The sequence below is a fragment of the Polistes dominula genome, unplaced genomic scaffold (genome assembly GCF_049000335.1).
Source record: "Polistes dominula isolate Pdom_NZ unplaced genomic scaffold, Pdom_raw_medaka contig_20, whole genome shotgun sequence".
In the NCBI taxonomy this organism is placed as follows: Eukaryota; Metazoa; Arthropoda; class Insecta; order Hymenoptera; family Vespidae; genus Polistes; species Polistes dominula.
The window spans coordinates 5,587,106-5,600,654 of NW_028301147.1; the positions used below are offsets into that span (position 1 = coordinate 5,587,106).

At 32.5% G+C, this 13,549-nt stretch overlaps 1 protein-coding gene across 1 annotated transcript in view; it reads right to left on the reverse strand.

Annotated features, from left to right (window-relative positions):
* Nucleotides 1–13,549, reverse strand: part of Gfrl (Glial cell line-derived neurotrophic family receptor-like) — a 238,459-nt gene that overhangs the window by 34,154 nt on the left and 190,756 nt on the right. Inside the window, exons 8-10 of the mRNA XM_089177345.1 lie at nucleotides 6,123–6,219; nucleotides 5,677–5,829; nucleotides 77–214 (exon numbers count right to left, since the gene is read on the reverse strand). Of these exons, the coding sequence (XP_089033471.1) occupies nucleotides 77–214; nucleotides 5,677–5,829; nucleotides 6,123–6,219 (388 nt within the window). The remainder of the gene's footprint in view (nucleotides 1–76; nucleotides 215–5,676; nucleotides 5,830–6,122; nucleotides 6,220–13,549) is intronic.

The window sequence follows — 13,549 nt, forward strand, 5'->3', positions numbered from 1 at the left end:
ATAGCAAGATCGAGCAATTTTAAGTGAAAAATGAAAATAGTTTTAATTACTCAAATCATAGAAAATGTATACTTGCCGACAGGCTTCATTTTTCTTGCAAATTTCTGCTAAACTGTGACATGTTGGCATATCAACACCTTCTACACGTTGCGCACATGCAGGATGCATTTTTTCTTGAGCAATTATGCACTCGTCTTTCCTGCCATCAGTTTTTCTATAAAATAGAAACAGAATATACTATTTAGATAATTGTTAACCTTCTGATGTCATTATCGACGTAAGCAAATGTATATATAATAAATCTAAAATGAAATTATAAAATTATTTTTTTATTATTAGTAAATATCTTGTTATCATTGAAATTATTTTAAATATTTTTAAGATTGTTAATACATGGTGATTACTTGTTCCTAAAAATGAAACGAATTAATAGATAATTATTATTTAAAAATTAATTACTAAACTCGTAATGAGGGGTCGAAAAATACGTTTAATAATAATTCACACACACACACACACACACACGAAGTTAGGTTCGCAAGTTTAATGTCCAAGAAGAGAAGCGAAGAGGATTCTCCAAAGACCACATTTCAAGGGAATAGGTACAGCAACGTTTCTTGTGCAGAGGCCTTTGTAAAAAAATAACGCGAGGTAAATCCGAAACGAATCGTGCAGACGCGCCAATTTACCGCAAGACAAAGCACCTTTTGAAACAGAAGGGAAGACCAAGAGCATATCATTTCTTCTTCCATTTTGTTCTCTTCTCTTCTTCTTCTTCTTTCTCTACTTATTCTGGCCTTCCTTCATGTCTCATCTTTTCGCAGAAAACGAGAGCTTATTCCCAGAGATTCTTACGAGAAGAATTCCCAAAGAGGTATATCGCGAGGTGGGTATTGTTCAGCGAGCATTAAACGACTTGGCTACGTATTTTATTCAGCTTTTCCTAGTTAAGCCTCATATCACTCTCTCTCTTTTATTTTCTCATCGTTCGATATTTATTTAGTCACCTCCCTGATGGTGTCATGTAATAAGATTGTGCGTCCTTGTGTAATAGAGAACGTGAGAAAAATAAATAAATAAAATATAATAGACTCCAGTATAACGTGGTTAATATGAGTTGGCGTTATACATAAAAAGGTTCCTCCTATAACGCGTTTTTTTTTGTTTAACAAATAATTCTAATAATAATTTATGAAAACGTATTTTCAAATAAAATACTATAATATTTAATACGTTCACATTGGGATTTAAAACCGATGGTACATGTTTGATTTTCTCATCGAACGGTTTCTATTACTGATAGTTCATGCATGACTGTTCTATAAGTCGGCTTGTACCATTGGTGGTACATTGATGGTATTAATAAAATGCATTTAATTCAAATCAAGGTGCGTTCAGTGGGAAAACTAACCAAAAAAGTGCTTCCCAAAAGCAAGATATTCGAAAAAATGGCACCCGTCTTGAATATGTTAAATATTGAGAAAATTCTTCCCATCTGAAAACTATTTATTGATAATAAAGCGGTAGAAATTAACAGAAAACAAAACATTATAATTACGGTAGAGATGAAATAGATAGAGACAAGTACCACAATGTAATGCTCAGTTAAAATAAATTTAATTTGGGAATGCGGGTAATTATCGTATTTTATTATATGACACGTTCTACGAGCAATCGTATTATATTAAAACAATAGTTAGAATATGTATCTTTGACGCATTATAGAAACTTATTTTATATGGGAGTCTACTGTTTAATACACTGTTTACTAGCAATCAATTAATAAGATTTACACTACCAGCATTTATTGACTGATAGCCTAAAAATACGCTTTACAATGATCTCGATTATTGATTAATTCACTAAAACTTGATTCTACTTAATTGTTATTGCATAACATTTAATGAAAAATTTTTATTATATTTCATTATGTTTAATATTATTTTAGTGATATTAAAATATAAAACCATTTTGTTATCTCAGCTTTCTGAATATTGTTATTTATAATTATTAACAATTTGCAGAAGAAATGTGATGTCGTAGATTGTTATTTTATTTTATCCAAATAAACCAAATCATATTATCGACAAATTCGAGTTTAACTTAACTGACATTTTGTATGTATTTTTCTACATAGCTTGTATTCATTTAATTCGCTGTCAGTAAGTAATGTGATATAATAAATTTAAAATTAATTATTTTTATTGATTAAAAAAGAAATGAAAATAGAGAGAAAAAATTAAAATTTATTTAGTCAACTCACTAAAAATCTTCAAGCATACGTATCCATTCCTGCGCAAAATAGGAAATAGAAACGAAAATAAATAAAATAATCATATAAATAAAGAAATAAAGATAGAAAAAAATTAATTCGAATAAAAAGATGGCCCGAGACTAACGGAAATAGAAGGCCGCTGGAAAAAAGAAACAAAGTAGAAAGGAAAGATCGAATGGAAGAATGAGTAGTGACGTAGAAGAGGAGGAGGTGTGTAGGGAAGAAGAAGAAGAAGAAGAAGAAGAAGAAGAAGAAGAAGAAGAAGAAGAAGAAGAAGAAGAAGAAGAAGAAGAAGAAGAAGAAGAAGAAGAAGAAGAAGAGGGTGAAGAAAATAAACCAAAATGTGGAAAACGACGAGGAAGGAAACTTTTCGCATTGTTTTGCTGGCGAAAGCCACTTAAAAGTTATAGAAGCCTCGTTAGAAAGGATAAGCCTCTATCCAGCCTCCTTTTTCCGCATTCTCATGGGATCTACTAACTGATGCGGAACTTTTACGAATGCCTCATTCCTATTCTTTCTCTCTTCTAGGTCTGACTAATCGTGCCGAACTGAGAGATGTGAAAATCATTTCACAGATTTGTACGTTCAAACTCTAAATAAAAATAAATCAATTTGTATAAATAAAAAAAATGAATACAGATTTTTTTTTATTGCTTAGATATGCGTAGTTATTCAATGGAAATCGTTTTAAATTGATGGTTAATTTGAATGCAAACATTTTTAATGCAATCTTTATTGAGATATAATGCAAAGTAGTATTTAGCTTTGAAACAACTCCGATTAATGTTGATTATGTAGATATGCACGTACAATATATACGTATATATGTTCGATTTTCTGTAAAAACTTTATTACGTAGTTCTGACGTGTTCACGCTTTAATATCAGTTTACATGGTTATTGCGGAAGGTATATTGCCATTTCAATGGAGACAGCTCGATTGACCTTTAATTGGACGCTTTTGTGCGGCTTTTATGAATTCAGTATAGGACATCAAATACAGCTTCCCTGTTTCTCACTCATTCACACTCACACACTCATTCAAACTCTCCACTCTTCTCTTTCTCCTTCTTTTTCTCTTTTTCTCATTCTCTCTTTCTTTTTTTTTTTTTCTTTATGTGCCATGTAAGTATAATTGAAATTGAATTGGAATAGGACAGTAATTTAAAACAGACAACCTAATTAAAGCGTAGATTTTTATATATTTATAATATCAAAATAAGTATCGCTTACATAATAAAAACTCAACTAACATAAAATATTAACAACAAAATTTAAATATCTTTATCCGGGAAAATGGCATAAATTCTTTTATTCTTAAAAGTATTCTGTATTAGACCGGTAAACCGAGAACACGCGAATGAATTAAGGGTACATTATCTCTCGTAATGAGATGGTCGGAGCGGCGTGTTGTAATCGTCATTTACAACCCTAATGTACCCAATGTCTCATAATGTGCATTCCGTAATAGCTAGCGCCAGCTAGCAGCGTCGTTAAATTTCGGAGATGGGATGCATTAGGCAAGCAAATTAATATGAAAGATTTCATCCTATCATCGTCCTGCATGTCCACGTAGATTTAAATTTATATACATACACGTATATTTATAAATCTACCTAAGTATCATGGCAACAAAACTTTTCTCTCTCTCTCTCTCTCTCTCTCTCTCTCTCCCTCTTATTTTCTCCTTGCTTTATCCTCCCCCTATAACTCTTTCCTCTAGCTCATTTGTTGTACGATCGAAGGAAGAAAATTTAATAAAATTTCTATCACGGGTAAGCCGCGAATGCGTAAAACAGCTTTAATGAAAATTGATAATCACGGCTTTACGTTAGCTGCATCCAACGGTATTTCACAGATTTAATAGATCGCGTTGTAGCATGCAGTGATCATCAACCGACACGAACACCAACTTCGTTTTGTTGGATTTGGGGTGAGCCACGTAGAACGTTGCTCGAAAGCTGTGCAATTTGATTGGATAGTGATTGAGCGTTCCGTCAACCGTGAAAATACGGCCTTTCTGTACAACACGATCGCGTTAATTGAAAGGATGATTAAATAAAAATGTTATGCATCGGTTTGTCGACTCGTCGATAATACTTCATGGTATATTTGCCAAAGGGATAAATTTTTTATTTCTTTTTTTAACTTATTTTTTTGTCTCTTCCTCTTTATTTCATTCGTATATTTTTTTTTAAAAGAAACGATTTACCATCGCTTGTACAACTGACGATTTATCAACGAACGATACGATATACAAACTCGTTCTATTTTACAAATACATTTCTATGAAATAATAATCCTTCTGTGGTTGCGTACTATTTAGAATGAAAGATGTCGAGGATTCCTTTTGCGATCTCTTTCGTCTGAAACTCTCCATTATGATACGTGACGTTTATAGAAGTTTAGAAAGCAACCTGTTGCATGATTTGCAAAACAAACCTTACGCTAAGAACGCGAGTTTACAAATGAAGAATATTAACGCTCCGCTATAGTATATCACTTCTTAAGTACTTAGAACAGATTTATACCTGGCAATTTACTTCGCCTTGAATGTCTTCATGAATAAAATACAACCCTCGTACAAGTTCGTAAAAGCTCGTTACTCAAAATGATATCGTAACTTTGACGATGCGTTTTAATACAGATATCTTTAGGTCGTATAAATCGAAAGGGAATCCCTGTTCAAAATGCCTGATGATAGCTTGATGACCATCAATTCGTTTATACTTTTCATTCGTGACGTAATCTACGATATCGTTGATTCTGTTATATCTATCTTTCTGCGGATGGATTGACGTGTGTAACAACGTACGATGATATTGACGCGACGGCAATTCGTAAGCCGGATGCTTTTGATTGGCTTCTGATTGAGCACAATGCATGATTCCTGAAATCGAACTAGTTCGCGTTTTGTCCTACGAATCAGTCCGTTGTAACGTTATATTCGTTTGACCGTATACTCATATGGGAATACACATAGAACATTATGGAAATTTTTGCATCGAGTAGTAGCACGTTGCGCCTAATTCATACTGGGTTTCACGCGTATATTATTGTACCTATGTTGTCGCGGCTGTCGCTGACGTTCTATCAACATGTTGCGTTCGTCTCGGAAATATATCATCGCTCGATCGTGCCTCGACTAGTATTATTTGTTCTTCCTATTACGTTTATGTATATATATATAGGCTTGAATATAAACACTGATTAATATTAATAATAATAAACGATATAAGAAAAACAATAAATGTACTTACTAAACAATAATCATGTACCTTTTATTAATTTTCGCTTTTAGATTTATGAGACAGAGAAAATGATTATTGCCGAAACTAAATAATAAGCACTTACGCAGATTAGTATTTATTCATAGAATCGTATAAACAGGTCCATACTCACCGGCACAAACAGAAAGCTATTTCGATGGAGTGCTTGTGATTAGCCATTTTATAGAAATGTTGTAAGGCTGTCATACATTCATTTCTCATGCAGCTCGTCAAACCACAGTATTTCAGGACCGGCTGTAATAATTCCTTGCACTCCGGGTCGTTCCTAAATAAACGATACTGTAGTTAATGCCTTTGAATGCAACTAAGCGCGATAAATCTCATCTAGACTCATGATAAAATGACCATTCTATTCTACTATGACTATGTTGGATGCTTTTGGTCCTTGTTTCTTCCAGTCTCTCTGTCTCTTTCTCTCTATCTTTGAGTAAATGTATAGATCGGTCTACTATATTATTAATAAACTACAGCTTTAGTTCCAGTTTTAATAATGGAATATTCGAAGTTAATCGCTTATCGTGTAATTATGACGCGCGTACGATGTGGATTGAAGCTTACTTGCACGATGTATATGCGTGATGACACGTGCTTGGAAGTATCAACTTGGGTGGTTGCTGAATTTTGTCAATTTCCGATTTTGCAGATGGCAGAGCTTCTGTAAAAGAAAAGAGATGAAATTAATTAACTTTTCAAATTTTATTCAATCGATTACTCGAAACTGTATAAAGATAAATTGCGAAAAGTCATTACTTGTACATGTAGACTTTTTTAATCTGGCTAATGAACGATTTTTTAAATAATTAATTGTCTAATTAGTAAAAATGAATGAACTCGTCACGAACTTACTTACACGACTTAACTTTTCTTATAATTATAAAATGAATAATTTATTTTTTGTTTATACTCCCTAATAAAACATTATATGTTACGATTATTTTTCATACGATTTATAAATTTACCTTAACATATCAGTAATCATCTTGAACATTATATATTTTTAACGAAACAAAGATCTATCGACTGATAATTTCTCAAAATATATTTAGTTTCATAATTTAAAAGAAACTTTTAACATAATAATCTTGATGTCATGAGTACTTTGCAATGTCTTTGTACTATATAGAAAGAAAGAAAGAAAATTAATTAAATGATGTTTCTCCTACGTAACGTAATTTTATAAGACAGAAAGCTCTATCGTGCTTGGGCTGTTCCATCATGTCACTTCTTGTTCTCCCTTTCCACCTATACATTTTTCCCTATATTCGCCTGTTACTACATTTTTTCCTGCTCACTTACCCCAACGAAGATTGCCATCGGCAAAGTTAAACATTCCAGGATGAACTATACCCGTACGTGCGCTCTCACCGTTTACATAAGCGAGGCGAGAGACCTAGTTTCCCAACTCGCGTATACAAATAAATGATAAATCGTCAACGAGCACCGGTATGACGTGGTGACCTCGCTTGTTGCCTAAGTAGTGAACCATAAGCAAGTCCAAAGAAAAATGATCTAACCTGACGCCTTCTTGTGCCTCGACCAATAACGAATAATTTTTATCCGTTCAACCGATCTCTATCGCACTCTTTTTCTTTTTCATTTCACAACTCTTTAATTCCGTTTCAATATATATTTTTTTTTAATTTGAAAATCACATTGATAAAATATTGGTATTTATAATACATAATAAGAGTTAACACATTGATCCTCAGTAATTGGAACTTTTTAAGTATTTAAATAATGAACATAAAATTGATATCGACGAATAAAAATTATTTAATATCATAATTTATTAAACAATACTACGAACGAAAAACTTTATTTTTCAACAATAAGGAATTTTAATTATACCATTATATATTTACATTACAAAAATAAAGTATACTTAATTCTATTATTCTCTTCTAATCCTTTGAGAATATCACGAAAATCCGACGTGGCGAGAATTATGGTGTTAGCAAACTTATAAAAAAAATGATAGATAGATTTGTTCAATATTCGATGATAGGGGTTAAACTCTATAAAAGATAATATAATCGTAAGGAGTCTTGATTTGTCATAATGACAAATGTTATACATCGTTTACAAAGAACTTATTGGTTTGATAGATGAATCGAAGAGGGGTTAATGATTACTCGAACCTTTCTGAATATTCCGAGGACTAACGATGCTAAGAAAGAGAAATAGGAGAGTAGTGAAAGAAGAAGAGAAAAGAGAAGAAGAAAAGAGAGAGAGAGAGAGAGAAAGAAAGAGAGAAGATTTCTCATGAGTAGAGCCGCCCTACCAGATGACTGGCCATAAGTCAAGCACCACAGCGAGCGTGGATTCGACGCAGTTTATTAAGACAAACGAGCGGCCATCATCCTTCCGGGCCTCTCGTACTCTTTCTACTACCTTAATCGTTGAGAGAGAGAGAAAGCTAACGTTCCTTCGGTTCGAACTGCCTGCATCTGCCCATTCATTCGTCTTCCCTTAAACGCCTGCAAAAATGTAATCCCCTTTCCATTTCCAAAAATGAATCAAAGAGGGTCGTAACGATGATCGCAAACTGATTCATCTCGTAGTAAAGCTCAATATTTTATATTCGACTTTTATGAGAACCAAGTAGGTCTATTCTCTTTACACGATAGAAAAAATTCCAAAAAAAAGAACAAAAGAAACAAGAAAAATAAGTATAAGAATAAGAATAAGAACAAGAATAAGAATAGGAATAAGAATAAGAATAAGAATAAGAATAAGAATAAGAATAAGAATAAGAATAAGAATAAGAATAAGAATAAGGAGAATAAGAATAAGAACAAGAATAAGAAAAAGGAAAAAGAGTACGTCTAGTAAAGGCAAAGTTAAGCGAAAGTAGTGAGCAGAGATTTACTTTTCCTTTCGTGTCATCGCCCATTTCGAGAGGCACTCACCGATGAAATTTAAAGTAGAATCGTCAAAAGGGCATGCCACGAAGCTGCTACCATGGTAAAATTAATCGTTGTGGGATGGTAGACTTTAAGGACTAAGGAGAAGGTGGATCTTAGTAGGATCGAGATCTCTTTCCAAGCCCTCTACCTCCCACGCCTCCTGTCCCTTTCCCTCTCCCTCTCCCTCACTCTCACCCTCTTTCTCTTTCTCTTTTTCTGTCTTCTACTATGTCTCTTCTAGAAGTGATTCGAGAAGGGATTCGTTTTATTTTGGTTGGAAGAGAGGTTCTTCGACCCTTCTTCCTGCGACGAGGAAAAGACGATGGTACTCTAAGGAGGAACCATAAGTTCCTCGATTTGAGTCAGGACGAGTCTATTTAGAGGGGATGATCGGAAGTATCCATTGGCTACATTGGTTTGGGTACGACCCTTTAAACGACTGTACTACGTTCGGTCGATCCCTCGTAGTAACGGAAAGGAATAGAGAAAGGAAGGGAGAAACGAAGGCAAGAGTAGGAAGAACTAACCACTTGGTGGAAAACTACAGGAATATCAATGGAGTAAAGTTAGTTTGGCGAAGAGAGTAGGGTTCCGACAAGGAGAGATTCAACCAATGAATTGATACGACTTTCGATTTTGTTATTTTTCTTCCTCTCTCTCTCTCTCTCTCTCTCTCACACACACACTCGCACGAGTGCTTTTTCTTGTTATTTCACTGTAAAATTTAAAGCTCATGCGATTCGGTTCTTATGGTAAATCTCTTGCGAAAATGTTCAAGTTTCAAGAGGCTGCATTAATGAGAAAATGATGAAAAGAATGAATCATAGGAGTGATCGTTAGGAATATCGTCGAACACAGTAACAGTCTGTGAGTCGTTAAAGGAAAGACGATTCTCTAACGAACTATATCGTCTTGAATCCCGAAGGACGTGCCGTAGATCAAGACGATCTTAGTCAGGTAACCAAGGAATATCAATCCTTTAAGTTCGCTTTCAGACGTGCCACGTAAGATTCTTCGTGTTGGCCGCTAGAAACAGAGGCAATTCCGATTGGCGGTAATTGGAACTCGTGTCCGAGGAACTTCGACCAATAGAGAAGAGTAAATGAAGCAATAGAGAAAGAAGGAGAGAGAAAGACAAAGAAAGATCGGTTTTACCGTTCGAAATAGGTACATGTCGAGTACCTTTTATAAGAATTGGAGCAGCAATCTATTATAGACAAATAAAATATATTTCTTCATATGTAAAAAAAAAAAAAAGAAAAAAGAAAAATAGTAAAAAATAAAAAAGATATATATCAAGGTAATTATAGGAAGGGATTAGAAACGCACTAAGTATGTATGGCGGTATGTAACAGTAAAAAGAAATTGCATTGTGTATTATAATTTTAATTAAAAATTTTTTTTTCTTTAAATAAATTAATCCACTAATCTCGTTTGTAGAAAAATGTTAATCAAATTTATTTTTACAATTCATAAAAGTGCATTAAACATTTTTATGATTTATAAATTGGTAGCTTATTCTGTATAAAAAATAAAATCTGGAAAGTGGAAGCTTTTTGCATGGCTCAGGTGTACGATGCAGGAATAAAAGCTGTTATACGTGAAAATTCATAGAAATTTTCAAAAGAGATCATCATTTCTAGTAGTCGCGTATGCATAGTTTTCCGAATGCACGCATGAACATCCGTGTGAATCAATATGAGTCAGTATAAATCCGTGTGAAAGTACACTCACATACGTATGTATATTTACAAAGTGGACTTACGAAAATTTAAGTAATGGAAATGCATCAATCAATGGCCGGATAATATTTTTAAAGTTTCGGATAACGTGTACGAATAGGAGATCGAAAATAGTTTGAATCCAAAATTACTAATTAGGCTTTTATAGATAAAAAAAAAGAAAATTAATTGGAGATACTTGGGTGAAAGAAAATTATTATTTTTCTAATTGAAGGGGAAAAAAGAGACAGCTTGTAGGATAAAATTAAATGACTTAAACATCCTTTTGTCTCAATTTTTCGTTCTCTTCTCTTGTTTCTACGTTTCTGTATATATCTTTAATTAAAAACCTCCAAACATTTCATTCATTATTTTGTAATATTTATGTTTGCTTTTATGAATATTAGAATAAAATAATAACAATATCTTTGACACTATCTTAAACTAACAAATTAATCCACGATGTCTCTTGTTTAGTAATAAAATATTTATCAATAAAAATCATCCTAAGGTTCGTTCTTTTAATTTGATTGTTTGTTCTAAACTGCTACATTCTCGACTGTTCGTTTATTATATATACATAATTCATCTCTTTTTAATGACACAACAATGTTTACAGATGAGCGCATGGACAATTTATTTTTTCTAGCTCTAACATAAGATAAGTATAAAATAAAATCTATCTCTTTTTCTTTTAACTCTATTATATATCTTGTAGGATTATTGGGTTCTTCTAAATGAAAATTAACACAAAATATAATTTTAACCAGAAAACTTTAATATTTAAGTGCACAAGGAATGGCACGTCTTTACCGAAGGGCTGTTTCTAATAGACTAAGAAAAAGGAACAAAGGTCCCCACATATTAGGCATATGACTCGCTCTCTATATCGGCGACATCTATGACGTCATCCGATCTCCACAGCATGCAAGTTTATACGTGTTAAAATAAACTATGGTTTTCTAGATAAGAAAGAAGAGAACCAAAGAGATTGATTTTCGTTCTTGAATCTGAGTTATATATTCCAACACATCTAATTTCTACTTCCTACAAATAATTTGATAAAAGAAAAACGTTTTATCAAGTATTGGATTTGCTATTAATTGGCACTATCGATGATCGATAAATTACGAGTAGTTTCTAAAAACTATCCGATTATTTTCTGGAGTATTTTTATTTTCACTTTTCATAAAAAAAGAAAAGAAAATTCGACGAGATGATACATTTACTATGGACTAAAAAAGAGTCGGTATTTGTGGTCACTCCTAACTTACTAATATACTCGAAACCGACGTCGTGGTTGATCGATCTGTCTGCTCGTACTAAACTAATTGAGAAAAAAGTAAACAACATATGAAGCGAGCATATATATTTCGAGAGAAGGAGAGAGAAGAGAGAGAGAACTCGAGTAATGCTTTGGAACCACTGCCGTTCGAGTTTGCGGTTAGGTTTTACTTTACATATGTAGATAAACCTATGTATAGATATACATGGGTATATATATATATATTATGTATATATATACATAAGTTAACGTTTCTATAGATTTGTAATCGATAGAACGTTGTGCTTTTGATGTGGTACAAATCTATAGTACATTTTCACGAATGAATTCACGAAACATATGCTACATATCATATACATTTAAGTATATATGATTATCTACATATGTACATATATAAAATATATATATATATATATATATATATATATATATATATATATATATATATATGCGTTAAGTGACGCGTGCATACGAACGACAGTTGAAAATCGCGAATTAGGCACGTGTGGTTGAATTATAATTATAATGATTCCCGTTTGTTTAGTTTTCTCAATGGTAGCAACGATTTTATGTCGTATTTGTTTTCACGAGACTGGTATGAATAAAAAAGTTAGTAAAAGAGACAGGAAGAAGAAAGAGAGAAAAGAGAAAGAGAGAGAGAAAAAGAAGAATTTAACGGTGTCGCGTATTTTTATTGTCACGCGTCAATTTTTCCGGGAAAAGTATAACAGCGACACGCGTGTTCCACAGTTGTTTACGAAAAGCTTGATATAATAAAAAAAAAAACGAGGGAATATTATTATTCAAGAATGAATATATGAAAAATTATTTATATTATTATCGTATCAACTTTTTCGATATTTATTTATCAGGGTGAATTTATAAAAAGTGACGATACTTCACAAGCCAACTTTAAATTAGCCCCCTTGTTTTATGGAATCTTTTATTATATATAATAAATGCAATTTTTCCTCTTTACTTTCATAAAACATAAAATAGGTAAAACAAAAAATATTGACTCATGCATCTCCGCTATGTAGATATTTTTTATAATAATGATAATAATAATAATAATAATCTTTTTTTAATAGTATATATATTTTTCTAATAGCATATAAATGAATTGTTTTTCATTCATTTATCGTAACTTTATCTTCTCAGCGTAACGAAAATTTTAGAAAAATCTTCTTCTTTGTACTTTTAACAAATTTCCAAAATAAAAGAATAACACGAATTTTATAGAAATTAAAGAAATTTATTGGATGGAAGGATTTTATGTATTATCCTTCTAGTAAATATGTTTCGTTTTTACGCATAAACCAGGGACACATATCGAAGGAACAATTTAGATTCATCGTTCCACGAAACGACCTTGGAGCTTCAACCGGCTGTTTCTCTCGAAATTGGATGTATGTATGAATGCGGAATCCGCGTGTGCCGAGAATTTTGCTCTTTCGCTTTCGAATATATATCTATATATACTTGTTTCTGTTCTGCGTGTAGAAATGTACGTGTGACTTATTTTTAGTTATATATAAGTCATATATGAAAAAGGAGGGTAGTGGAAGAAAAATGAGTATTTTTATTCGCCTTTCTAAATTACTTTTTGTTTCTATTTTACCAAGTAAAAAATAAATGAAGTAGAGGACAGGTATTATCAAAGGTTTTTGCTAATAATTCGAAAAAAGTAAATTGCAAAATGGATATACTTCTTTCTACCAACCTATTCGGTGCCCATCCATCCTTCCATTTACCCACGTATATATACCTCTCTATCTCGAATGAAAAATTAATTATAATAGGAGAAGGGAACGAAAAAAGACGATAATAAAGAATTTAGTCTGAACAGAGGACAGTATTTGGTGATGAAGAAAAAAAAGAAGGATCAGCGGAATGGATAAAGATTATAAGAGAAAGGAAGGTCAGAAAAAAGAAATAACAAAAAGTTTGTGCTGAGCAACGATGCTAACTATAACGCATCAAAAATTGATTGCATCCGGATCGAGCCCAAAGTAATTATCTCTGGTTATCCTTTAATCCAACTATTTACTTTTTTCTATTTCTTGTTTCACC